At 43.3% G+C, this 27,463-nt stretch overlaps 1 protein-coding gene across 1 annotated transcript in view; it reads right to left on the bottom strand.

Annotated features, from left to right (window-relative positions):
* Nucleotides 1-20,264, bottom strand: part of OBI1 (ORC ubiquitin ligase 1) — a 28,856-nt gene extending 8,592 nt beyond the window's left edge. Inside the window, exons 1-5 of the mRNA XM_054973932.1 lie at nt 20,130-20,264; nt 8,544-8,679; nt 6,309-6,400; nt 4,916-5,164; nt 2,321-2,409 (exon numbers count right to left, since the gene is read on the bottom strand). Of these exons, the coding sequence (XP_054829907.1) occupies nt 2,321-2,409; nt 4,916-5,164; nt 6,309-6,400; nt 8,544-8,679; nt 20,130-20,201 (638 nt within the window). The 5' untranslated portion in view covers nt 20,202-20,264. The remainder of the gene's footprint in view (nt 1-2,320; nt 2,410-4,915; nt 5,165-6,308; nt 6,401-8,543; nt 8,680-20,129) is intronic.
* Nucleotides 20,265-27,463: the final 7,199 nt, after the last annotated feature.

The raw sequence follows: 27,463 nt of genomic DNA, 5'->3' as shown, positions 1-27,463 counted from the left end.
GTTGGTCACTTTAAAGAGGGCTGTTGGGTGCATGGCAGATACTGGTGATGGGGAAAAGGAGGGTTTGGGAGATCAAAATGAGGGTCTACGTGTTGCCTAAGAATAATAATAATATAATAATAACATTCGATTTATATACTGCCCTTCAGGACAACTTAACGCCCACTCAGAGCGGTTTAGAAAGTATGTTATTATTATCCCCACAACAAAACAGACTGTGAGGTGGGTGGGGCTGAGAGTGCTCCAGAGAACTGTGACTAGCCCAAGGTCACCCAGCTGGCTTCAAGTGGAGGAGTGGGGAGTCAAACTCCAGATTAGAGTCCTGCACTCTTAACCGCTACACCAAACTGGCTCTAAGAAGCAATGAAACCATTCACCAGGCTGTCCTATTGCATGGAGTCACCGCTCATCTTCTAGGAAGGGACAGGGTTGAGGCAACCACATTGGTGGAGTTATATTATGCAACATCTTCTCATATCAGCTCCACACACCCTCAAGTTCTAGGAGAGATCACTTCACATTTTAATTATACTGCTGAACCATACTCCTGCTCTTCCACTGCCACCACTGATATTTTATTGGAGTAGTATGGAGGCAAGGCAGGCCATGGCTCTCCTACATAACCACCATAATGTATGAACCGGACCTTTGTCATACAAATATAAGAAGGAAAACAGAATTAGTTATAGAAACTTCTAACAGAAGCGATCTCTGTTAGCACAAAGTTACACTATTTGTGCAAACATCCTAGGCTGACACGAGGAAAGGGGGAATAAGGCCCACAGCACAAGAAGCAACAATTGCCTTCCTCCCCAAGTCACCACAAGGCCTTGACTTGCATTTAATTCATTAGAGTTTAACATTAAGAATTTCTCAGATCTTGATCTGGAAGTTTTATCCTTCTTCAAAACAACAAATGGAGAAGGGAGCCTTCTATTTTAACCAACTTTTGGGAAGTGGATAAGTACTGCCCTGGGGTCTGGAATTAGACTTCAGAATGCTGTGACTATGTTACCCCCTCAGTGATATCCAGGGCTCTTTACAGGAAAAAAAAGTGTGTGTTGTTACCAGTGAGAAAACAAGAACAATCCTCCTACAGACCTACAGATTGTGGAAATCATAAGTCATGTAAGCCTGGGTATGAAGTATTTTTCTTCAAGGTTGCCAAACTTACAACCCACTGATCCAAAGGCAGCCTGTCAGCTATATATGACACTCTGCTTTTGCAGACCAAGAAGGAAAACAATACACACAGGATTTGACAGGCACCAGCTAGGCCCAGGGCCTCTGTGTGTGGACAGGAGGAATGACGACCCCAAATTCCCATGGAACTGGGCAAGTGAGGTGATTTGTTTACATATGATGTATGAGGTAGCTCTGGCTGGTGTTGGGGGGGGCGTCTCAAAAGGAGTCTGAATAGCAGCCTTTGGTAGCCCTTTGGCTGGGACGCTGTACATGGCCGATCAGCTAGAATTTACCTGTTGGGGTCACATGTTGCAAACAAAGCAATAAAACTCCATGTGATCTCAATGTGACCTGAAAACATGTTCTTAGGTAGAGGTAGGTCCAGGTGATAATTTTGTGTTGCTAATCAACACAAAGCCCTGACTTGGATAGCCCAGGTGAGCCTGATCTCCTTAGATCTCAGAAGCTAAGCAGGGACAGCTTTGGTTAGTAATTGAATGGGAGACCTCCAACGAAGACCAGGGTTGAGAGGCAGGCAATGGAAAACTCTATTAGTCTCTTGCCATGAAAACTCCACCAGGGGTTGCCATAAGTTAGCTATGACTTGAGGGCCCTTTCCACAACTACCAATCAACACAAAATTATCATCTGGACAACAAGACGGTGGAAGAAAGGGCTTGGGATGAATAGGGGTAAATTAAGCATTTAGTGATTTTGTTGTGAGTTAAAAATTCATATTCATGAACACCCAGGCACACACTTATTCAGGCAAACTGTCTTTCACATCTAAGTCAACACAGATGGTCAAATTTTCAAGGATTCCTATTAACAGTTCCCAACAGCCCCCACCCCCATGAAAACCATAGCGTTGGATCCCGCCAGCCTTTTTGCTTAATCTCACAAAATTCTCCTTACTATAGTTCCCAGCCCCACCTGGCTTTTGTCCATAATCCCTGCAAAGTGGTTTTGGAAGGTCAAAGGGGGCCCCTCCTCCTGTTTTCATCTAAACAAAAAAAAATGGCTGCAATCCCAAGAGGACAACCAGCCCAGTCAACATCACTGCACTATCAGGAACTCTAACAGTTAAAACACGGTCACTGAATAATACATGGCAGATTTTAAAATATTTACATACTTCTGGGGCGATCGACTTCCAACCTCAGCCTTCAGCCGCAAGTTCTCCCTCCTAAGGCCACCGTTTTCAAGCCTCAGTTTCTTGTTCACCTACATGAAACATTTGTTTTTTTTTTAAAAAAAAGCTTTACTAAGCATACAGCAAACACACTTAAGTGACAGATAATTTTGATGAGAGAAGCTATTTGTTTTGAGATTTTTAAGAAAAAGGGCTGTATTTAAAGCAGCAACAGTTCACTTAGATCCCCTTCTTCCTCCCCCCCCACCCCCAACCCGGCAGGGACACCACTTAAAAATTACCCTGGGAAATGGCTTGCAAAAACTGAATAGAGAAGAGACATTTTTAATTTATATTCCCCAAATACGCCGCAAGGCTCCTATCTAGGGAAATAAACAGAGCCATGTTAGTTCATTCCAACAGTCATTAAGGGGATGTACTAATGGCAATTCCATGTTTCCCACCCCCCTCCACAGGGCTAAATACTTTAAATGCATTAACATTACAATGTGCAGGTATCAGCAAAATGAATGTTGAACAGCTTCCTTACTCTTCCAAGCCGAGCATGATTACTCAGGGTTTTTTTTAAAAAAAGAAGAAACACACAATAGAGTCCTAAATACACAATGACAACCCATTTTCCATTTCTCTTTGGCATTACTTCTAGAACACAGTGATTAATCAAAACCTCAATATCAGCATCGATTTATCGGCATGCTGTATCTTTAAACAGAGTCTATGTTTTTTCAGTTAAGGCAGGAAATCTTGAGGGAAGAGACTCTCTCAAGTGTACACATTCCCATCTGGGAAGGGCCACAGACCGCAGGGGTCCTTCATTTAGAGACAGGATTAATAGCCCACCCTTCATGCTGCTTTGGACCTAACTGGGACCTCTTCTATGGGATAAAGACCACTAAAAAAACCCCCTCAGATCTTAAGGAAAAATGCACTCACTATTAACCATAAGTGATTTAAAGTGTTTTCATTTGTTACTAATAAGTATCCTCTTAGAGCTGTTTAACCAATTGAAAAGTATGATCAATCAACAGGCCTTTTAACCAAGTTACGTTAAATTAGTTATTTATTTTAATGTATTTATCGAAACCAGAAATAGATGCCTTTTTGAGATTTTGCAACGTAGAGGAATGTACAATTTAACATGCAGAAAGACAAGATCAACTTTTTGACATGACAGAATCAAAGTCATTTTAAAATATGAAATGGGTATTTCCCAACTCTCAGCTACGCAAATAAGATTTGTTCAAACCCACTGAACATTGCCCCACTGATTAATCAGCTAAAACTTTTGGCAGTTTTCAACAACCATGACGTTCTTATGTATTTAACATTTGATGAGCAACTTAAATTATATGAAAGATTCCAGTAGCACCTTTAAGACTAACCAACTTTACTGTAGCATAAGCTTTCGAGAAGCACAGTTCTCTTTGTCAGATGCATTAAATTATATGCTTTACAACTTAACACGGTCTAAGTGTTTACTGCCACTCCCTCTACTCAATTTGAATGCATCAGATTTTGTGCTTTTAACAATAGATGCAGAATGCATCTATGCAGGCATGTCCTGTCCTGTGTCTGCTGTATAAAGAATGAGAGGCAAATATTACTATCATTAAGAACAAAAGAGCAAATCCCATGCATGAAAAGAAATAGTCTGTTAGGGAAAAGACTTGGTGAAAGACTCTGCCCTGACACCCTAGGTTTTACACCCAGGGAGTCCCTTCTTGCCCTGTGAGAAGACTCAAATACATAACCCATCAGCTGCAAGCTGAAGTATTATAGCCCAATGAAAGATTTACCACGTCTCTAGCTGAATTTATAAATTTGCACCAAGTATTGGAAGACTCCGATAGAATCTCTTTTGGGGACCCAAAGTAGCTGACATCATTCTCACCTCCATTTTATCTTCACAACAATCTTGTGAAATAAGTTTGGCTGTGAATGTGTTATTGGTCCAGAGATACCCAGTGAGGTTCCATGGCAGTGATGATTTGAAACCACTAAGATGGCGGCTTGTGTGTGTGTTTGGACAGAGAAACCACCAGAGTACATGACAATTACAGTAAGTTAGGCTGTATAGCTTAGACTGGGAGAAGAATAGGCATATTCTATTTGGAATTGCTTGACAGGCATACGGCACTCAGGCCTGAGGAAGGCCCTGGCTCCTGCTGTTACCATCATGTGATCCCAAGAGGAAGACTGCCATTGAATGATGGTGCTCTTTCCGTTCCTTCAATGTGAGCCACTGTTTTAGACTGCAGCCCCACTCTAGGACTCAGTGTAGACGGAAACAGGGAGAAAGGAGCTGTCACTGCAGCTCCACATGGAGAAAGAACCTGACTTACTAAATATGCTCCTACTGGAAACTGTGCTACCACCTTAGTCTGATGTCTGGCATTAAGGACACAACAACAGTCGTGACCTGACGGAATTTTCTGATAATACTTGAATACGGTCAAACAAATATGTAGCCAGAGCCACAACTCTGTTTTGCTTCTTGATTCATTCAAGAAACAGCCCAAGATCGCACAGCCCCTCTGAAGTTGGATATTTAGGACATAGTTAGGAAACATTTATTACCTCCTCTAACTTTTCCATGTCATCTTTTGCTTTTTCGTACATCTCATTAGCAGCTTGAAGCTTCTGGGTCAACGCTGCCAAAGTCTCGGGCACAGCAGTGTTCCCATCATCCGAGAGAAGAGGACTCTCCCGATTTTTGTCAGACATGTCCAGAGCCACCGGATGCAAAACCGATTTTAGCTGGGACTCCAAGCTCAGGTTTTTAACGGTCAGCTCCTCCAGCTCTTTCTGCAGAGCTTCTATCTCATCCTGCAGAATGTGAAAAAGCCACACTCGGTCATGCGGGAAGGGAAGACACACGAGAGAATGTTACCATTCATAAAACTCGAGCAACCAGCATTTCGTTTGCAGAAAAGTTCAACAAAATGATTGTCGTATGAAGCCGAGTATATAGTTGGGCTCTGAGCTATCGGACGATTTTGACAATGCTTGTGCATATCTGAATTTAAGAATCACTCCGCTGGCTCCGATGAAGGGCACATGTTGGCCAGCATCCCATTTCCAAAAAGGGGCAAGGCAGCTGCTTCCAGCTCCGTCAGGAACTGAAAGATATACTGTGTAATACAAGACCTTTTTCATCCCACCAAAGTTTACAAACTAAACTTGCCTGTCGTCAGGGAGATGTGAACGGCAGTCGAGTGTATGAGACTTTAAAATCTTCTATTAAAGTTCCTTGCAACTAATAACTGTGGGTTTTAAAAAATAATTTAAACTGAAAGGGCTATGCTGATGGAGAGAGAAAGGGAAGGTTGGGAAATTAAACAGGAATAAAAATTTTAATGCATTGTTTTGGGACTGTGGTTGACATGTATGTTACAGTTTTGAGAGTATGTCTATTAAAGCAGAACATACACACAGAAAATTACTTATATCTGTGTGCATATATAAACACTGTAAGCACTTTGCGGCAGAAAACCAAACCGTGCATTAATTTCTTCTGACTGCAAGATCCAGATTGTAACTAGCATATGGAATAAATTTTGGCAAGTGATGAAAAATAAAACAGAAATGTTTTCTTCTGTATGTTTAAGGGGTCATATGTGATTACACACCATACGGCACTCTTTCATAGCTGCCCAATAGCTATTATAACAGTGATGCATTCGCTGTGAAAAAAAGTGATGCAGATGTCCTCTCAGTAATCCCTTACAGCCCCCCTGCAAGGTGGGCTTGTGTTATCATCCCCATATTAAAAATCATGGCCTGAGCTGGCTTCCTTCACTCAATTCAGACAGCAAAAATCTGACCCATCATCCATCATTCATTTGTTGATATTCTTTGCCCCATCAAGGAGCAAAGGACCAGGAGGACAGACTGGAGGAAATCGACATAAGAGAAAATCACACGTAAGCTTCATAAACCACGATTCTGGCACTGTCCTTCACCCCCTTACCTCATATTCTTTGTGAAGCAGCTCAAGCCTGGTTTTGCGAAGCTGTTTTCTGATCACGGGGCTAAATACGGGATTACTTTCACTGGTTCCTCCTGCAACAACACAACAGACGTTGCAATATAAGATTCCTTTCCTTTAACTTCACTCTGGCATTTTAAAAAGGTTGCCGTGCCCTGCAGTCCCTTCTATCCCAATAACATCCAATGAGACTGAAGTTCCACAAGACTGTATAAAACACACACCCCTCAATGGCTAGGCATTTCTCTCTTGAGCAAGGGCTGCCTGAGCCCATTGGGAAAGCCGTCACTTGCAGGCTATGCAAGCACGTAAGGAAGCCACGCCACACAGGCAGACCTTTTTATTACATCACTAGGAGGTACTTGGGACTGCCCTGTGGAATCATCAGAAACTACGGCAGTCCTGGCATGCATAAAAGCGAGGTTGAGTTTCACCGATTAGGCAATTGAGGCTCAACTTTCCCCAAACATGGTAACATTTGGAGTGTTGCTCTTTGCATACATCTTTAAGTTTCATAATGCAATGCTCCACCAGCCTGCACCGGTTCCCAGACGTCAGTTTCTGTAGAGAAGATTGCATAATCTGAGAGAAAGTGAGCATGCTTGCTCCTGCCTGAACCAGGAACCTGAGCTGTAGATTCAGAACCATCCGGACGAATAGCCAGATCTCTACAACCTGGGCGCAGAGAGAAAGACATCAGGGATGACGCGTCTATCCTCTGAGGCTACTTTCACACCACAAAGGGAGGCTGCCCTTGGGAGTAGTGGTGGGGTAGAGAAGGAGGGAAGCTGCCCTGCAGAGTACAGAAGTGTTTCACGACATTTCAAGCAACAGGAATGCAAAAATGCAAACCCAAATACTAAACATATTACCTGCAAATGAGGCACACTGCTTTTGCATTTGGAAGGGCCAACATTCATTGTTTAGATGCCCAGTTCCAGAATTTTAAAAGCTGGAAAGACTGAAAACTCATTTAGCCAAAAAGAACGAACACTTGGGTGTATGGCTCCCTGATAGTTCTGTGTCTAGAACAGCATGCATATTGGCATGTGTTGCCCTGCATAAGGTTTGGCTTCCAAGTTTTCAAACATCATAGCTGTTGCGGGCAAGAGTTTTGAGAATTAAATGAATGCACTAGACAGGTAATCAAGACAGGTAATCTGGGAGAACAGGGAAGGACTAGGACACAGCTGGACAGGAGAGGGGGGAAAGGGTATGAGAAAAATATAGCCCCCTCCTTATTAAACAAGACACGAGTGAGATACAATTAATAAACTCGCAACATACTAGTGTGGTATACTGACTAGAATGTCAGCCTTCAACCAGGAAGGCCAGAATTTCAGTTTCCATTTAGCCACAATGCTTGCTGGATTACTTGGACAAGTTTCTCAGCCTCTCTCAGGTTTTTGTGAGACAAGGGGACTCATGGATGCTACTGAAAGCTCTCTGGAAGAAGGGCAGGATAAACATGTAATAAATCAAATAATGAAAATGAAGTGCTAAGGAGAAGGCACCTGGTAGACGGATGCCTGAATGGTTTATTGACTGCCAACTCAGCTTTGATGGGTCATAGAGCGCTCTGGTACTAAGGGGATCAGTTCCGATCACCGCGGTAACGTGACTTCGGGGATTATTGAACCCAATACTTCACCATATTGGTTGTTTAACGTTCCCTCTCTCTTCCCAAACATATGGGGTGATGAACTGCTTTGTGTCTATCCTGGTATGTTGACAATGGGAAGCATGCACCCACAAGTATTAGGTGTGAGTCTTCCCAGATTCAAGTAGGTTAACCCAAATCATGACATGATTCCACTTTGAACATGTGAACACATGAAGCTGCCTTATATTAAATCAGACCACTGGTCCATCAAAGCCAATATTGTCTACTCAGACAGGCAGAGGCTCTCCAAGGGCTCCGGTAGAGATCTTTCACATCCCGTCCTACTTGATTCTTTTAACTAGAGATGCTGGGAATTGAACCTGGGAGCTCCTGCATGCGAAACAGATGCTCTATTCCTCAGCCGTGGCTCTCCCACAAGAGGGGCATAATACACCCAAGAACATCTATTCAGACAAACTCAAGATTCCCTTGTTTTTCTTTCATCCAGAACCGGTTAAAATACGAGTAGCAACCGGCAGGAAACAGCACCGCAGACGGCATGCTGCTCGCGAGGCCATAGAAGAGTTCTGCACATCTCAGATAATTTTTCTTACCTATGACTTCTTTGCAAGGATTTTCGGGAGTGATTGGGATCCGACAAGCAGGACACTGACTATTGTTCTTCAGCCACACCTCAATGCAAACGGAGCAGAAAACGTGGTGGTTGGCACAGGTGACCGGGTGGCGGACCTTACGATGGAGAAAGTATAAAAATTAATGCCGTCTTAACTGTGACTACTTGTTGACTTGTCATGAAGAATGTACTGGGAATATTGTTGCTGTCAAAGGTCAGAACTGGGAGGGCTCATAATTGTGAGCTCAAGGATTCCCTCCCTCCCCCCACAACCTCTATATAAGTAGGTAAACATCCTTCTGTGCTTATACTTGTTACTCTAGGATATTTCCTCCTTTAAAAAAAAAACTAAGATAAAGATATTAAAATTTCTCCTTTCAAACTAGAAATCAAAGCTAGCTATCTTCCATTTTATCCATTCAACACAACCTTTGTTGACAACTAAATACCCACAAGCCCAGTCAAAGGCAAAACAACAACAACAATTAAAATGCTGGATTGTTTGACAGGCCTGGTAGGACAGGAGAGATTCTCATTTTCCTAAATATCTCCAGGGGATAGGTTGTTTGGTTTCCTTCCACAAACACAACATATTCATAGAGAATATATCCAGCAATGGCTATTAGCATGAAAACAAAATTGAACCAGTTGGTGGGGCCAGTAGTTCCATTGAAGCTCTGGTCAACCTCCGGAAGAGGGAAGTGGCTCCGGAGCTTGACATTATTGCCCCTAGATGTCCTCTCCCAGTAGCAGTGCAGATCCAGCTTCCCGGCTCGTCAAGGAGGTGGGGACAACAAAGTGGTTGGGATAATGGCTACAGCCGTGATGACTGAGGGTTTATGCCAGACCGGATCAAACACCAGCCTACGTAATGGAAAGACTCATGGGGTTGAATCCCAACTAGAGTTTCCATCCACGCAAGAGGGAGTGTTTTCAATGATTCCACCTACTTTGGCAAACTTGCAAATCCTCCCCAAAACTATTCCTGGGGGTCCCCAATTCCCGAGACTATAGTGGGAAGTCTAATTTCTGCGGATGGAAATCCTTCCTTCAATGGAAATCGTAGATGAGATCCAACCCATTGACTGTGGTTGAAAATAATGTTTGAAGACTATCATTCCATAGCCAACAATGGGAACAAGAACATTTTGGGACTTGGGGGTTCTTTTGTGATTTTTAATTCATTGTTACAGTTGTTAGCTACTTGGCTTAATCAACTATTCAAAATTCATAGCAAAATAATCCATGTTTAATGCTGGTTGCAAATCCTTCTCTCTTCCTTTGTAGATAATTACGACCCTTCACAGTACAACCTTAAACAGAGTGACACCTTTCTAAGTCCAGTGACTAAAGTCAGTGGGTTTAAATGGGTGCAACTCGGTTTAGGATTGCATTGTCATTACACAATTCCATCCAGCAACCTTTGGCTTTTGGGGATGCCACTAGGTTCCACCTTGCCCCTTCGTGCTATTTAACATCACCACAAAACTGCTGGAAGAGATCAGATCCAGAATTTGGGGCGGGGGGGGCATCTATATGTAGACAGAGTGGACTGTCACTGCTCTTTTCCATCTGAATCTAGACAAAAGGCTGAGGTGTTGCAATACTGACTTAAAGTCAGTGGATGGAAGCAAACAAGCTGAAGCTTAATCAAGGCAAGATGGCAGTATCATTGGCCAGGGATGCTGTCATTCAAGGGCCTTATGGGGGAGGCAGCGTTTCCATCTCCTAAGGGTTGTAAGCTTAGGTATGCTCAGGAATCTGGTGGCACTCTTAAGGTTGGCTTGTCAGTTTCCTCAAAAGGAAGGAACTCGCACATTTGCACATGCCCTGGCAATTTCCACTATTTGCTTATTTTATTTAGAAAGTGCCGGCTCTCCAAAGGCCTGCTTGAGGGGCTTATAACTAATTCATAAAACAAAACCATTAACACGCAACCATTTAAAAAGCCACTAAAAAATAAACCTACGCCATTAAAACAGCAGCATAAAATATGCACTGAGCCACGCAAAACGAGGCAGATAAAATGATCCTCAGGTCAGAAGCAGACCACAACACGTTTAAAAGATGACCCCCCCCCCCTTAACCTAAAGGAATGTTTGAGCTTGGCACCCCAATGATAACAGCCGGTGAATGACAACGGCAGGCGTGATTGAATAGGGTGAGGTATGCAGAGGGGTAGTGGGTGCTGAGAAATCAGCATTGGTAATGAGACAGGAAGTCTTTGTCTCGATTCAGTCCAGGTGGATGCATGGTCTTGAGCTTCGTTATCAGTTGCAATTCAGCAGTCTCTCTTTCTAATGCATCCTTCTGGACTGAATCAAGACAAAGACTTCCTGTCTCATTACTAATGCTGATTTCTCAACACCCACTACCCCTCTGCATACCTCACCCTATTCAATCACACCTGCTATCGTCATTGGGCTTCTGCAATCACTCAACTCTCCAAGATATAAGGACAGATGGACTCACATTCTAGCGGTATCTGAAGAAGTGAGCTGTGACACATGAAAGCTCATACCCTACCATACATTTTGTTAGTCTCTTCAGTGCTACTGGACTCTTGCTCTTTTCTACTGCTACAGACAGACTAACACGGCTACCCATCTTGATTTATCAGAGCTTTAAAATTCTTCACACAACCATCTTTTTAATATACATTGCAGAACTGGGAATGCTTGACAGAAAAAAAAATGGTAGCAAAAACTACACAGGCAAGGAAGAAGTAGAGTAGGCAGGTGAAGATAGCTAGCCTCCACAGATCAAAAAAGTCTGTAAGAAGAACAACACCCATCTCTAGCAATGTCCCTTGGATTTAGTAACATCCTCCAATATCCAGGCAGTGAAAGAAGCTTACAGTAATCATACATTAAGTTATCTAGACTTCAGGGTGCCACCAGACACTTGATTGTTTTCATGTAACAGCTCAACACCAGCTTCCTTTCTGAAGTCTGCACACTATCAGTGATGAAACCAGCACAAGGGCTAGAAACTTTCTTGAGGGGGGAACTGAGAAGTCCCTGAAACCCACATTCTGGGCCATATTTATGGTGCACAAAGCCCAAGGCAAAGGAACTCTGGATGCCGATCTACAGGCAATAGCTTTTAAGCTTAATTTATACCGGCTGCAAAATTCACAGGGCAAAACCTCGGCCAGTTGATTCCTCCCCCCTTGCTGTAGATAAAATTAGAAAAGTTCTCCCTGAAGGAAAAGAGACTTTATCTGCCCCGCTGAGATGTTCCAAGCACTGGTAACTGTCTAGTACAATATACTGCAGGACAAAAAGAGAAAATAAAAGCTGTTGTACTACAGAGAATTGGGCTTTAAGCGTTTGTGTCTTTAACAAGATGTTTATGTATTTTCCTGAAGGAGCACACAGTTTATAGAAATAAGTTTCTGAAAGGCATTACTAATAAGATCTCTCTCTCTCATTTAAAATTCTGCTTAGAGACAAGCACTGGGATTCAATAAGGAACTAAACAGAAGTTCTGTCCTTCACAACATTGCAGGGCCCACTCCAAAAAACATTTGTTCCAATCCCAGTAAAAAACAAGTTCTTAAATTTCTCAGAAATCCGTGATAGTTCCACTTCTAAACTTTGCACTACTTCTACAAACAAGATAAACAAACATTAACTTCTTGGGGTGGAGGTGGGGGATGTATTATTCTTCCCATGACAAACATGTGTGACCCTCTATGAGGTCTTGCATCCCTTTGCTGAGTGGGCACAATGGCTGCCACAGGACGCGGACCCAACTACACAATGTCCGGCGGGGAGGCTATGTGTAACTCTAATAGCAATTATTCAACATTTCAGGCAGAAGCTCCGTCTAACAGGATGCCTTTCAAAATGAACATATTGTTTTAAAATATTTTCTTGCATACACAAATCTTTGCTTCAGCCACACATTGAACATAAAAAATCTGCATAGCCAATGAGCTATCCAAAGGCCAATCAGAAGCCCTGTTGGGCAAAAGATAAAATGATCCTCAGGTCCATCTGGCCCTACCCACTTAAAAAAAACACATGGCAGGTGCCAGGAGAGGTGCCCTCGGGCACCGTGTTAGAGATCACTGAGCTAGACAGTTAACCCGAACACTGCTAGGGATGCGTGCACTACTCTGTGGGAGGAGCTGTGCCAATGTCACTGCCAGAGAGAACCTGATTGAGGCAAAAGTGAATATAGCCCCAACACCCCACAAAATGGGGGGGGGGTCCAGTTAAAATGATTCAGCCACAAAGGCTCATGGACCCTTCTAGATTCCGAAACACCTTGGGGGATTTTAGCATTCCAGACACAGGCCCCATGGTAGCTGCTGTAGGAGTGTGGAACATGAAGTTCCTTGAAGCTACTGTCACCATTGCTCCTTGTCGACCCCTCCGGCCCTTGGGACAGAAGCCAGCCCCATGGTTTACCACGGAGCTGGCTGACTTAAAAAGGGCTGGAAGATGTCTAGAAAGATGCTGGCGAAAAACTCATGCGGAAGCACATAGAGCATGCTACAGAACCCACTGGAGGACCTGTGAAGCAGAAATGAAAGCGGCGAAGAAACGTTATTCCTCAGCAACCATTGCATCAGCTAGCTTACAACCATGCCAATAGTTTAAGATATCCAGACACCTCCTAACCCCTAAATCTGAACCTTTACAGTCCCAAGAACAGACAGTTAGCTGTGAGGCCTTTGCTAAATTTTTCACTGATAAAATAGCACGAATACGCTCTGATCTAGATGGTAGCTGCAATGCAAACAAGATGGAAGAAATGCTTAATATGCCATCTGGCTTACATTTGGACCACCTTGAACCAATTTCAATCACAGATCTTAACAGGATCTTGATGTCTACGAAAGCCACTACTTGTGCACTTGATCCTTGCCCATCCTGGCTATCAACATCAAGTAAGGACCAAGTAAGGATCAAGTAAGTGAACCACTAATGAATATTGTAAATCAATCATTAATTCAGGGTACCTTCCCCCGGCAGCTCAAACAGGGGGCTATCTGTTCGCTAATTCAAAAACCATTCCTAGACAAAACTGATGTGGCCAATTATCGCCCAGTCTCTAATCTGCCCTTTCTGGGCAAAGTGATTGAGAGAGCAGTAGCTGACCAACTCCAGATCTTCTTGGATAGCTCTAGCACTCTGGACTCTTTCCAGTCAGGATTCAGACCAGGGCATGGGACAGAGACAGCACTAGTACAATTAGTGGATGATCTCCACTTGAATATGGACAAAGGTCATGCATCCTTATTGCTCCTCTTCAATCTATCTGCAGCCTTTGACATATCCTGTTGAGGCATTGTGAAACAGAAGTGGGCCTCAACGGATGTGCCCTAGACTGGTTTAAATCATTTCTCATGGAATGAACTCAAAGGGTTGGCCTAAGAGATCAGCTATCTTCAGAATGGGAGCTATCTTGTGGGGTTCCATGTTATTCAACCTCTACAGCTTGTCCCCTACCTATAGACCCATGACCTAACGGCAGTGATCCAAGCAACGGTCACCTCTAGATTAGACTACTGCAACTCACTCTACGCAGGGCTTCCCCTGGGCCTGATCCGGAGGCTATAGCAGGTTCAAAATGCAGCTGTGCGAGTGAGTGCAAGAGTCCCGACTGGGGAACATATAACACCTATATTATGCCAGCTGCATTGGTTACCAGTGGAGTACCGGGTCCAGTTCAAGGTTTTGGTGTTGACCTATAAAGCCCTATGCGGACTGGGCCTAGCATATCTGCGAGACTGCCTCTCCCTATATGTACCCCACAGGACACTTCATTCTACAAATAAACAACTTTTGGTGGTCCCTGGCGGGAGGCTCACCTAGGCTCAACCAGAACCAGGGCCTTTTCAGTCCTGGCACCGGACTGGTGGAACTCTCTGTCTGATGAAACCAGGGCCTGGTGAGATTTACTATCTTTCCACCGGGCCTGTAAAACAGAGATGTTCCACCAGGCATATGGCAGAGGCTAGGCTGGGCCCTCACTGGCCATGCCTGAAATGCAGTATTTTACCGTTGCCATCTTGAGGAGAAGTTTTATTGTATACAGCTGTTTTAATTTTATTGTAATGTTTTATCTGTTTTAAATTGTATTTTATGTAAACTGGAATGTTGTACTCTGCCCTGAGCCCGCCTGGTGGGGAGGGTGGACTAAAAATCTAATATAATAAATAAATACTAAATAAATAAATAAAGTCGTTAGGAGAACTCATTTGCAGCTATGAAGTTGAATGTCATCAATATGCAGATGACACTCTACTCTGTATCTTACTATGCAGATCCCCACAGGATGCAGTAGAAATCTTAGATTGCTGCCTGACAGAAGTAGTAAAATGGCTGAAAAACAACAAATTGAAATTGAACCCAGATAAGACTGAAGTGATGCTTGTTGGGAAGGCAGAGATCTTGAAGTATATTGTACTCCTCACTTTTGATGGAGTTTGTCTGACCCTTGCAGACTCAGTTAAGAGCCTAGAAGTTATACTGGATCCAGCACTACTACTAGAAAAACAAGTCAAGGTAGCCACCAAAAAATGCTTTCTACAACTTCACTCTAGCCTGGAAGATGGCTTCTTACCTTGACACAGCTGACCTGGCCACCTGGATCCATGCTACGGTAACATCATGGCTTGACTATTGTAATGCACTATACATAGGTCTCCCATCTAAGTTAACTAGGAGATTCCAATTGCTGCAAAAAGGTGCGGCTTGACTATTATAAGGAACGAGCAGGAGCTTGAACATCACTCCCATCCTACAGTCACTCCATTGGCTACCTATCAGCTACCATGTTCAGTTCAAGGTATTGGTTATTACATACAAAGCTCTTCATGGCCTTGGTCCAGCATACCTATGGGACCACCTCCCTCCCTATGTCCCTCCACTGCAGCTTCGCTCATCTGATCAGTGTCTCCTACAGGTGCCATGCTGCACATTGGTGAAATCAACAGCAGCCCGTACACAGGCTCTCTCTATGGCGGCCCCTACTCTGTGGAACGGCCTGCCTGAGGAAGTCAGGAGAGCCCCTGCTCTCCTGGCTTTCCGCAAATGATGCAAAACAGAATTATTCAAAAAGGATTTTTACTCAGATAGGAGGGCGGTATTGTAGGGATGAAGTCTCAGATGCTTCACTAATGAGTTAGGGACCAGAGACTTCACCATGGTGCCTTTACATACTACCTGCTGCTTTAAATATGTAGTCCTATGCCCTACCCTGCTTCATGTTGCCAGATGTTAGTCCTAGAATTGCTTATGTTCTGTTTCAGCATTTCTTCTACTCTGCATGGGATCCTTGCTAATGGTATGTCTTTGTAAACATACCATAAACAATACCCTATGGCATTGTTTATGGAAATGTCCTTGACACTGTAGGGAAATGTACTTGATATACTGAATGGAAATGTACTTGATACTGATTGTACTAAGCTCATACTGTGTAATCCGCCTTGAGTCTCAGTGAGAAAGGTGGACTATAAATTACATAAATAAATAAATAAATAAATACACATATAAAACTTACAAGCAAGCTGATACCAGTCTCCTTCATAACGCTCAGCAATGCAATACAGACATTGCTTCCCCTCAAGGATTCTCGTGATAGGACTTTAAGCTCTCAGGAAGGGTTGAGCAGGCTAATTTGCCCCCCTCCTGCCCCCTCTGCCTCCCTTTAACTGATTCAGCTGTTCTCAATAGCCCATCCCATTAGGAGCAAACTTTGGCCCCAGACTTTTCTTTTTGGTCAATTTATAAAGTAATTTTTCTGCGTACCTGCCGAGACTCCCTACCACAAGAACACACCGCTCATCTCTGTGGATGGTCTGGATTTGCTATTTTTGTGATTGCCATAACAACAACATTCAATTTATATACCACCCTGCAGGACAACACCCATTCAGAGCAGTTTACAAAGTATGTTATTATTATCCCCACAACAATCACCCTGTAAGGTGGGTGGGGCTGAGAGAGCCCTGAGAACGCTGTGACTGACCCAAGGTCACCCAGCTGGCTTCAAGCGGAGGAGCTGAGAATCAAACCTGGTTCTCCAGATTACAGTCCCGCCGCTCTTAACTACTACACCAAATTGGCTTTAGATAGTGTAGGCTAGCCCAATCTCATCAGATCTTAGAAGCTAAGCAGGGCTGGCCCTGGTTAGTAATCAATCTTGATTATGTTAGCAAAAAGCCATAGCAACAGAGACACTTAAATGTCCATCAAGGTAAAATTTTAAAATAAAATAAATACTTGGATGGGAAACCACTAATGAAATCTAGGTTGTTATGCACAGGCAGGCAATGGCAAACCAACACTGAGTATCTCTTGCTTTGAAAACCCTATTGGGTTGCCATAAATTGACTGCACCTTGACAGCACTTTACACACACATCTACTTTACTACTAAGCACACCTGTGAGAAAGTAGTCAGTTTTGGGTATTTTGCACCTTCCTTTATTGTTACATTCCTGTGGTGTTGTACTCCTTCCTGGAGGCCAGAAGGTCCAGCATTCCGGAACACATGCGCATCATATTACATTGTAGAGAACAGACAAAGAGTAAATGACTCCATCAAGGAGATTCAATGCCACACGCTGACAAACATGCAGAATAAGACAAGGGAGGGGCATTTACTTTGCACAGGGAACTACCCAAGACCTAAGTGCGTTCCAGCTTCATAGTCTCTATCTCTTGTTGTATCTATTACCTGATTATGTAATTCTGCTTTGTTTAAGATGCCGTGTTAATGCTTAGGCTTTGTTCCACTTTGTTTTCTCCATTTTAATTTCTGCATCCTAATCCTATTAACACTGCTTTTTGGATGTCCCATCCGATTGCCTTCCACTGTGTAACCTGCTTTCTATCTCAGTGAGAAAGGTGGACTATAAATAATGTAAATAAATAAAAAGACATTAATCTGCCTGTGAATTCCGACCCGGCAATCTCCCACCGAAGTGGTGTTTTATGCTGTTTTTATGCCTTGGCACTGTTTTTACCTTGTGAGTTGCCTTAAGCAGAAAGGCAACTTTGGAAAGGCAGCATATGCATTCTCTAAATAAATAACATTTAAGCTATTGGCGCTGCTGCCGTCTTAATCCTTTGACTGCTCTAACAGGAAATAATTCCTGTAAATAACCTGCATACAAACATTGGTTCGAAATGAACATTCTTGCTTCCCTGTAGCTGGTCTCCGCACAATACAATGTCCTCTGCTGGATTTATGAATATTGATGCTTTATGCTAAAGAGAACTCGGTTCATCCTTCTGCCTCCAATAAGCACCAGTCTCCAGTAAATATAAGTCTAAGGGGATGCTATGCATGCAAAATACAGACACAATCCATAGTGCAACTTGTTATTTTCTTTTAGTCTCCAGTCCAATACGCACCTCTGCATTGAAACACACTGATTTATTGTACAGAATTTCTCTCACTCTGCACACATACATGCAACTACACACTTGTGGAGCATCTCCTTATAGTAAAAATACAAAGTTGACACTTGGCTGCTTTTCACTAATACCTCAAGCCCTGCTACCTAAAGGGAACTTATCACACTACCTATGCGAAAAGTGTGCGCTGTAGCAGTTACTGTGTCAGATTACAACTTAGAAGACCCAGGTTTGCGCTGCACTCTGCCATAGAAGCTTGCTGGGTGACTCTGGGCCATTCACACATTCTCAGCCTATCCTACTTTACAGGACTGTTGTAAGGATAAAATGGAGGAGACGAAAATGATATAAGCTGCTTTGGTGTCCCACTGGGGAGAAAGGTGCGGCATAAATGAAGCAAATAAAACAAAAAGTATCTGGGCTCGTCCTGCCAAGTATATATTTACAGAATAACATAAAATCCGATCTTAGGTCAGTTACTGGTGAAGGTCCACTGTTAGCTCATGCCCAACACAAAGTTCTGAACATAACAGCAGTACAACAGAGACTTTCTTTGACACAACAAAAGCTGAAGATCTTGTTAGATGTTATTTGCACTGGGAGATACTTCCATAATACTGGTGTCACAAATGAAAAGCAGGCCTTTCCGTACCATCATGGAAGCAAACCCCATTAAATCGAATCTAACTGTTTTAAAAGGATTCAATGAGTGCCTGAACTCGTTTTTAGATAATCGCAGAAGACCATAGCTATTTCACAACAGTTAGCAAAATCAGTCTACTTTGAATAAGGGTGGGAGGACCCCCCCCCCCGCAACAAATTCACAGCTACTTTGGACTTCCCTCCTCAAGATTACCAAAGCTCCAACATGCTGTTCTGTATAAGCGAGCAAACGGCAGATCAAAACTCCACTGAAGTGAGCTGTCAATAACATTCCAAAAGACCTCAGCCTTTGAGTCACGTGGAGGTGGAACTTGCCGGTGGACTTTGTCATCAGAACAACAGTAAAGCCACATTCCTAACACACACACTTCCTCATGTGCAAGTCCCATTGCACTTGGTGCGAATGGCTTCCAAACAAACAGGTACAAGATGTGCTGCAAATCTAACCGTGCAATCCTCTGCAGAGTTACTCCAATCTAAGTCCAATGAAATCAATAGGCTTAGCCTGGAGTAACTCTGTTTGGGACCGCACTACAAACTAGGGAATTGTTGTACTCAGGAGCACAAGTCTCCCACAGGCAGAATTTGCAGCACAATAAATGGCAACATTTATTCAGTGAATTGAATTGCAAAATGAATTTGTAGCAAAATGAATTGCAACATTTATTCAGTTACTCAAAAGTATCATTACAAGCAAGGAAGGGGGAGACTGATCATAGAAAAAGGAGTCACATAAATTGGCCACAAGTCACCATAGAACTGAGCTACCCCACACTTAAACCTAAAAGGAACTACTGAGTGTCATCAAACTCCTCTTCAGAAGTGGGGAAGAGAAGAAAACGAGAGACTTCCGATTAAAATTGAATATGTTTAGATTAGAGGCGGAATCTATATTATCCGGCCTACTCAGTTACTAGCAGAGAATCGTCCAGCACCTAAGACACAAATCCCAAACCCATCACACTGGACCACAGCCGAAAGCACTGACCCACGTAAACAGCATGAATTGCCCATCGTTCAAAACAAGCCAGAGGGATAAAAGCGGGGGAAGCCCTCCTTTTAACCCTCGCCCACGGGAGTATATGTCCTTCCCGTTTGCTATATTTTACAGCTCCAGAGCAATATTTAGCTACCTTAGTAGAGCACAAGCCTGCCAATAACCCGAAAAGCGGAAACAAATCCTTCCAAAAACGGAACTCTCGAGCAAACAGCACAGAGCTTATTTGGGGCCTCCCTTTCCCTCCAATCTCGAAATGCAAGCAGGCACAGCACGAGATTTCAGCCGGTCGCCCGCTGTTGTATGGGACGAAAGAAGCAGAACGTGTGCATGTCAAGGCTACACGTGGCAGCTTTTTGGGGGGGGGGTGCGGAAATCCACCGTGCAAACCAGCTGGTTCTCCTCCCTTTCCAGGCAGAGATCTCTGAACCCCAGCCACACTTGGAGGGAGTGGCGTGGGCGCCCGGAGGCTCCCACTCCCCGCCGTGGTTTAGGGCTTGCCTCCCGAGCGCAGGTGTCGTTACCTTTCCCAGGCAAATGTGGCAAGTGATGGGCAGCGTGAGAGACAGTGTAACACTCTGAACGTTCTGAGCCATTGTGACGTTTTAGAATCCCGCGAGCGTGGAAGTTCCAATCCACAGGCTGCAACTACCGCGGCGGCGGCGCGGCGGCGGAAGACTCGCTCTTCAACTCTCACGCTGTTAAGGCTTCGCGTACGGCGAGCCAGCGAGGCCAATTTTCCTGGCAGGAACCGAAGCTGCTTTTCAGGAGGAGGAGCTGAGAAAGTAGCAGCGCCGCTCTATCGGTGTTTTTGGGTTTGTCCTCGCATATCGAAAGATTGAAAAGAGAGCAGCGTTGAGATGACTCTTCCTTCAAACAGAATTCTAGTGGCGCCTTAAAGGCTAACACGATCGTTGCACCATTTTTCTAACTCTTTTAAATACCACTAAACCTTTTTCAAATTTTGCTATAACAGACTTATGCAGCTATTTAGTCTTGTTTATGCATACTCATCCATTTAAAAAAACCTCTCCTGCCAGATATAAATCTTAATGTGGTAGAAAAGGACCCTAGTGCAGGAAATATTGTATATGCAAGCTCTGGGTTGGGAAATTCCCGGAGATTTGGGGGTGTAGCCGGGGAAGAGCGGGGCTTGGCAGGGGAGGGACCTCAGCAGGGTATAATGCCATCTAGTCCACAGCTCAGAGGAGAGCTGATATGTGTTGTCTGGAGATCAGTTGTAATTTCGTGAGCTCTGCAGGCCTCACCTGGAGATTGGCAACCAAAATCTATTTTTTTAAAATCCCACACTTCTTCTAAGGAGCTTGTGGTTATTCTGTCATTTTATTTCAACAACCACCCTGTGAGGTAGGGTTCCCAGAGAGTTCCCAGCAAGCTTTCTGGCCAAATTGGGATTTGAACATGGGTCTTTTCTAGTCCTGCTTTAAACCACAACACAAACCTTAGCAAGAAAGTCCTTTCTCTCTGATCTAAAGTGACACAGGTGAGACTCAAGTTTACCATCTCAGTGTGACCTAGGCCTGCCAACCTCCTGGTGGTCTAACTATTAAAGAGGGCTACACGGGAATCAGAACACACCAAAAAGGAACTATAAATTCCCCCGTGTACACATTAAGCTTATTTTTAATATTTTTTAAAAAAATTGTATTTATATTAAAGTGCAAAGTGCTCAATATAAAACATATATCCTACATGGAACTGCTATGATACTAAGCTTACAATATTCATAAATACCAATAAATGATCCAATAAACAGTTGAATAATTATTCCATAAGTTTAACCATAAATATTATCAGCAGTTGTTAATATCTCTAATATTAAACGAAATAAAAGTCCAAGCTCTCCTATAAGTCCTTGTAGGTGCAGCACTCTCTCAAGTAAATTGAAAATGTCACAAAGTTACTTACAAAGTCTTCTTTATCTCTCTTCCAAATGTTCGCAACAATAAGAAGAAATATTTCCACCAGGACCACAGTATATCAGTAGATGGTCACCACCGGACCCGAACTGACAGTGGGTCATTCCAAACTGACTATGGGTCGTTCCAACAGGATGCTAGCTGGTTCCTGTTTTGTCTACACTTTTTCACGGAATAATTTATACCCTGCAGCACATAAACAATGCTGATACTCATTCTACATGAAATTTACAAGACTCTCCAGTTAGAAAAATAAACAAATATACAAAAACTTACATATTGTGGTTGTTCATTCACTGTCAATGGCTCCCGCATCCATTTTCCGGGGCACACTGACACCTACTCAACTAGCAACTTTTTAAAGACTCTGTGACTTCATAACTAATTAAAGCTACATGCCTCTTCATAAATAATCAAAATCTATAGTTTGATTCAACCCTTGGGGTGCTAAAGTGTCCAATTCATTAGTCCAGAAAGCTCCCCTCCTAAGAAGTTCTTTAGGCATATCTTTAGATCTTTCCTGCCCGAGGAACTGTAAAACCACATATCTAAATTGCCTTGCATCACTATGTATCTCTAAAAAATGCTGAGTCAATGGTGCCTCCAAGGTCTTATTCTTTATATGTAGTACATGCTCCTGGATTCAAACCTTAATCGGTCTCTGAGTACTGCCAATATAAATCTTGGGACATGTGCATTCTATTATATATATTACCCAAGAAGTATTGCAATTAGAAAAATGATTAAACTTGAGCACTCTTCCAGTGTTAGGTATCTTAAATTCTTTTCCGCTTATCATCAGATCACATGTATTACACCTCCCATATTTAAAATTACCACATGGCAATGGAGACTGTCCAGTTGTCTAAAATCCAAATGGACTAGAATATCCTTTAAGTTATGGGTACACCTGAAACCTACTCTAGGTGGATTTGTACATCCCAGAAGATGATTAATCAAACGCCAGTGTAAATTAATAATTTTTCTAATACTCCTGGCCAGATGTTTATAATCCCCCCCCCATCTAATACTGTTATCCTGGGTGTTATGGTGCTTAGCTTCAAATAAATCCAATCTTTTTCTAGCAGCTCTTTCCACCGCATGTTTAATCACTGTATTTGGGATACCCGTGGTCGTGAAACTCCTTACTCAGCTGATCCCTCTCCTTCACATAATCTATATAGTTGGTAGAATTGTCGCGTAACCTCCAATATTGGCCATAAAGTAAGATATATTGGAGGTGGGGTGGGTGATGGGACAAAAAATGTAAATAGGAGTTCCTATAGGTTTGTTTTCTAAAAGGACGTATACCTATAGTATTTTCTGGGGTCCTGAAGATAACTACATCCAAAAAATTAATATAATCATTATGGTATTTCCAGGTGAAATGTATATCGCTATCTATCGTGCTGACCTGTCGAACAAAATTTTCTACTGTGGAGACATCACTATGTATGAAGTACAGGTCATCAATAAATTGTCGGGAAAAAATCACATGAGAGTAATAGGGGTTAACTGCACAATTTAAGATGGTACTTAATTCTAATCTGGCTATATACAAATTTGCAATACTAGGGGCAGCCGCACTCCCCATGGCCACCCCTTTTATCTGATAGAAAAAATCTTGACGTAAGCAGAATTTTTTTTCTCCAATATAATTTCTAGTAAAGACAAATGAAATAGGAGGACCAATACGGGCATTTTCTTCTAAGGCTCGTTCCACCACTATGCGAGCCTCCTTGTGTGGAATAGCGGTATATAAAGACAAAACATCCATTGTCCACATTACTGCATTTGTATTTAAAGGGACAACCTCTATTTGCCTAATAAACTCCCTGGTATCCAGGATGTAACTAACTAGTTCTATACCTAAAAGGTTATATATGTTCAATTATTAGGGTAACCAACCTCCAGGTGGTGGCTGGAGATCACTCGGAATTACAACTGATCTCCAGTCAACAGAGACTAGCTCCCCTGGAGAAAATGGCTGCTTTGGAGAGTGGACTCTATGGCATTATACCCCCTTGAGGACCCTCCCATCTACAAACTCTACCTTATCCAGGCTCTACCCCCCAAAATCTCCAGAAATTTCCCAACCTGGAGCTGGCAACCCTACGTAGGCCAAACTATTTGAGACAAGGTTGTGAAAACTTTCAGTGTGGATTATTATGGGCACATCCCTTAGTAAGATGGTGCACTCATTTGTTTCTTGTTCTGTATGATTTTGCCCAGAGGGGATGTTACCTTCCACATTGTCTGTGGAAGTCCTGAACTGATATATGTACAAAAGCATTTTACAATACATGTATACGTAGCATACTTACAGTGCAATCCTATGCAGAGTTACTCCAGTCTAATAAGTCCATTGAAATTAATGGGTTGAGAAGAGTGACTCTGCATGGGATTCAGGGTTGCCAGCTCCCCCACCTTGAAACGAGGTGGGTGGGCAGGAGGGCTCCTGGAGGGGAGGCACCACTTCTCTTCTTTTGCACACATACTCCCTATGCTCCAAATGACATCACTTCCAGTTTAAACCAGAAATGACAAGAATTTGCATTTTTCACTATGGTTTGGGCTGATTCCTAAAAAATTGGCCCCACTGAGACCCTGTCATTTCCCATTTAAACTGGAAGTGGCATCATTGGGAACCTGGAGAACATGAGTGTGTCATTTCGTCACATGCTTCACCCAGCCTCCCCATACCTGCTCCCCAGCCAGGTGAGTGGTGGCAGGAGGTGGCAGCAGGGGGTGGGGGATCCTCTTCCCTCCAATGGGGGTCTGGCATCCCTAATAGGATTGCACTGTTATAACTGTACTATTGGACACTTCCCTATCTAGACTTGGTCAGTCCCTGTGTTATGTACAGGGTTGCAGTTTCGGAAATCCAATGGGGACTTCTGCATGTTTCAGAACACATATGATTATTCCTCAGCATCATCTATTTTTTTGGACAACCATTCTTATAAACATGTAACATAAAGCCTTATGTACTAACTGTGCATGCCAAAAGAACAATCCCTTATTTTTTTAAAAAAAAATAGTGCTACCAACATTGATAACATCGCCATATTTATTGTCCCAGATGTTATTGAAATACACTCCACATTTCATCATTTTAATCTTGAAGTTACTCAAAAGCAGGCCTTTAAAACATGTAAAGAATATTCCTTCCTTAGGCACTTCTCTTGAAGAGATATAAGGAAAAAGAAATTTCTATATAATGGAATGGGCTAGAGATTTATTTCTTTTTTACAATGAAAGCTGGGAATTCACACAATCTACTGCATATATTGTTACATCGGTAGGCCAATATCACAATTTTAAAAAGCGAACAAAATCAGGGGGGTAGAAAGAAAGGTGTGTGGGGGGGGGAGAGTGGTTCGATGATGATGAATGCCCAATCATCAAAAAGTGGGTTGGTGGTGGGTGGGAATGGGCAGGACAAACAAAACTCAAAGAAACTTCATGTACGAGAAACACATTGACCGAAAATCAGCTTCCAGAAAAAGATCAGTGTAAAAGTGGTCTCAAAAGAACTGGAGAAAAACCCGGGGAAATTTTTGTAAAAAAACAACATGAAAACTAAGGGCAAAATATGTATGTGGAAATCGGGATAAATTGAAGCATTATAGGGTCAAAACTGGCTGGAAAAAACCATGCAGAAAAGCCCCTCGTTGAGAGAGCCAGAGCTTAATACGAGCTGACACTCTGTTAGATCATGGCTCCAAAACACAAAAAGACAGCGGACACAATCCAGTCAACCAGTTTTTAAGTCCCAGTGAAAAAGATGTAAGTATATGCTTAATTTTTTCAGCAAAATCAGTAGGCTGTGCTAGTGTTTAACTTGGGATTGGTTCACACTTTATGTGATGACCACAACTTTCATGGATGATTTTGCTTGTGTGACTGAATGAACCTGCACAGTTCTGACATACCAGATACACAATTACTCAGTCAGTGCAATCCTCAGTAGAATTACTCCAGTCTAAGCCATTGATTTCAATAGGCTTAGACTGGAGTAATTCTGTTTAGGATTGCACTAATAATCGCCTCAAATGTAGTGCGCTTCCAAGTGGAGTTCAGTCCTCATGTTCAGCCACAAGTCAAGATGATGGAATTCTCAAGAGATGTATGTGCTCCCATGAACTAGGCCACTTTTAGCCTGGATTGTGTCCAGAACACGTCTGAGCATCTGTAGAACACACGGCCCTCTTATTTTGTAGCACATCTGGAATGAGAAACACAGTAAGACTTCCAGGCATAAGGATGTAGCTGCCAACTCCTGAGCCTCATTGTTATACTTTCTAGAAATTAACCTTTGAATAAAATATCTGTGGAAGTAGTTTCAGGTGGGGAGCCATGTTGGTCTGCAGTAGAAGAGCAAGATTTGAGTCCAGTAGCATCTTAACAACTCACAAGATTTCTAGGGTATAACCTTCCCTTCACCAGATGCCTAGAAATCTTGTTGGTCTTAAAGGGGCTACTGGACTCCACCCTTGCTCATCTGTGGAAGTGTGTGTTATATGCTGCTCCAGGAATAGTTCTGCCTTTCTGAGGACCTGAGGAATAACATAGAGGGGGGAGAGACAACCGCCTCCTTCCAGTGCCACAGCCCAGCTATTTTTTGAGGCTGTGAATTCCTACGCAGAGTTACTCCAATCTAAACTTATTTATTTTAGTGGGCTTAGACTGGAGTAACTTTGTAGAGGATTGCACATCAGGCGACCAAATTCCAGATCCCCCTGCACACATGAACTTTGGCCTTTTAAACAAATCTGGGTTTTGTGTTCTGGGGAGGGGACGGCTTGGCATCTTTAAATAGGCTGCCTAGATTTCCATGGAAGAAAGGAAGGAGAAAAAAAAATCAAGTATAACTCCAGTGCTTCTTTCTCCGGTTAATTTCCTTACAGACATAACTTTCTCAATCATTAATATTTTTTTCTACTTGGGAAAAAACTTACCAGTTTTGGTTCTGAAGACAGCTGTCAGGCCCTACTGGTCCATTGTCATCCCTGGAGACATCTGCCTAGTCTGATATTCCAGACACTTGAATCACACTGACAGCAACATCCAACATTTTCCCCACCTGACAACTTTAAATCACCTGATAGCAGGGCTTTTTTTCAGTGGGAACGTGGTGGAATGGAGTACCGGAACCTCTTGAAAATGGTCACATGGCTGGTGGCCCCGCCCCCTGATCTCTAGACAGAGGGGAGTTTAGATTGCCCTCCATGCCGCTGGAGTGGTGCAGAGGGCAATCTCAACTCCCCTCTGTCTGGAGATCGGGGCGGGGCCACCACCCATGTGACCATTTTCTCCGAGGGCAACCCACTGAGTTCCACCACCTCTTTTCCCGGAAAAAAAGCCCTACCTGATAGCATGCAAACTTTTTGGTGCCAATCTAGTCCAGGTTGAGAAGCCTCCCAATCCCTTTAATCCAAGCATTTTCCATGTATAAATATAGCCCGCCCAAACGCCAATACTTGCAGTAGTTTTTCCTGATTTTCCAGCTATTGCCCCTGTGTGACTTGGCACTCGTAGGGTCGCCGGGTCCCCTTAACCACCCAGTGAGGGGGTAGCTGGCACTTACCTTGCTGATTCCCCCAGCAGTGACATCATCATGCCCACAGGGCGCATGCCCGCTGTGTGTTGGCCCAGGGGGTTTCTTGCCTCTCTTTCCTGTTCCCAGGGGCCTTCCCCCCTCCACCAACCAGGTGAGTGGTGGAGGGGGACAGAGGCTGGGAGCCGGGGATTCCCCACTCCCACCAGGAGACCTGGTAGCCCTAGGCCCAGGCCTACTTCCTCAAAGAATTGCAGCAGCAGTTTCACCCTGGACTCTTCACTAGTGCCCCTGTGTTCATCAGCCCAGATCTTGCTGAGACGCAAGCTGATCTCTGCCTCTTCTGCTCCAGCTCATT

Source organism: Eublepharis macularius, chromosome 3 (assembly GCF_028583425.1).
Source record: "Eublepharis macularius isolate TG4126 chromosome 3, MPM_Emac_v1.0, whole genome shotgun sequence".
Taxonomy (NCBI): Eukaryota; Metazoa; Chordata; class Lepidosauria; order Squamata; family Eublepharidae; genus Eublepharis; species Eublepharis macularius.
Note: the sequence above shows the minus strand (reverse complement) of the source record. Positions and strands in the feature narration are given on the sequence as shown.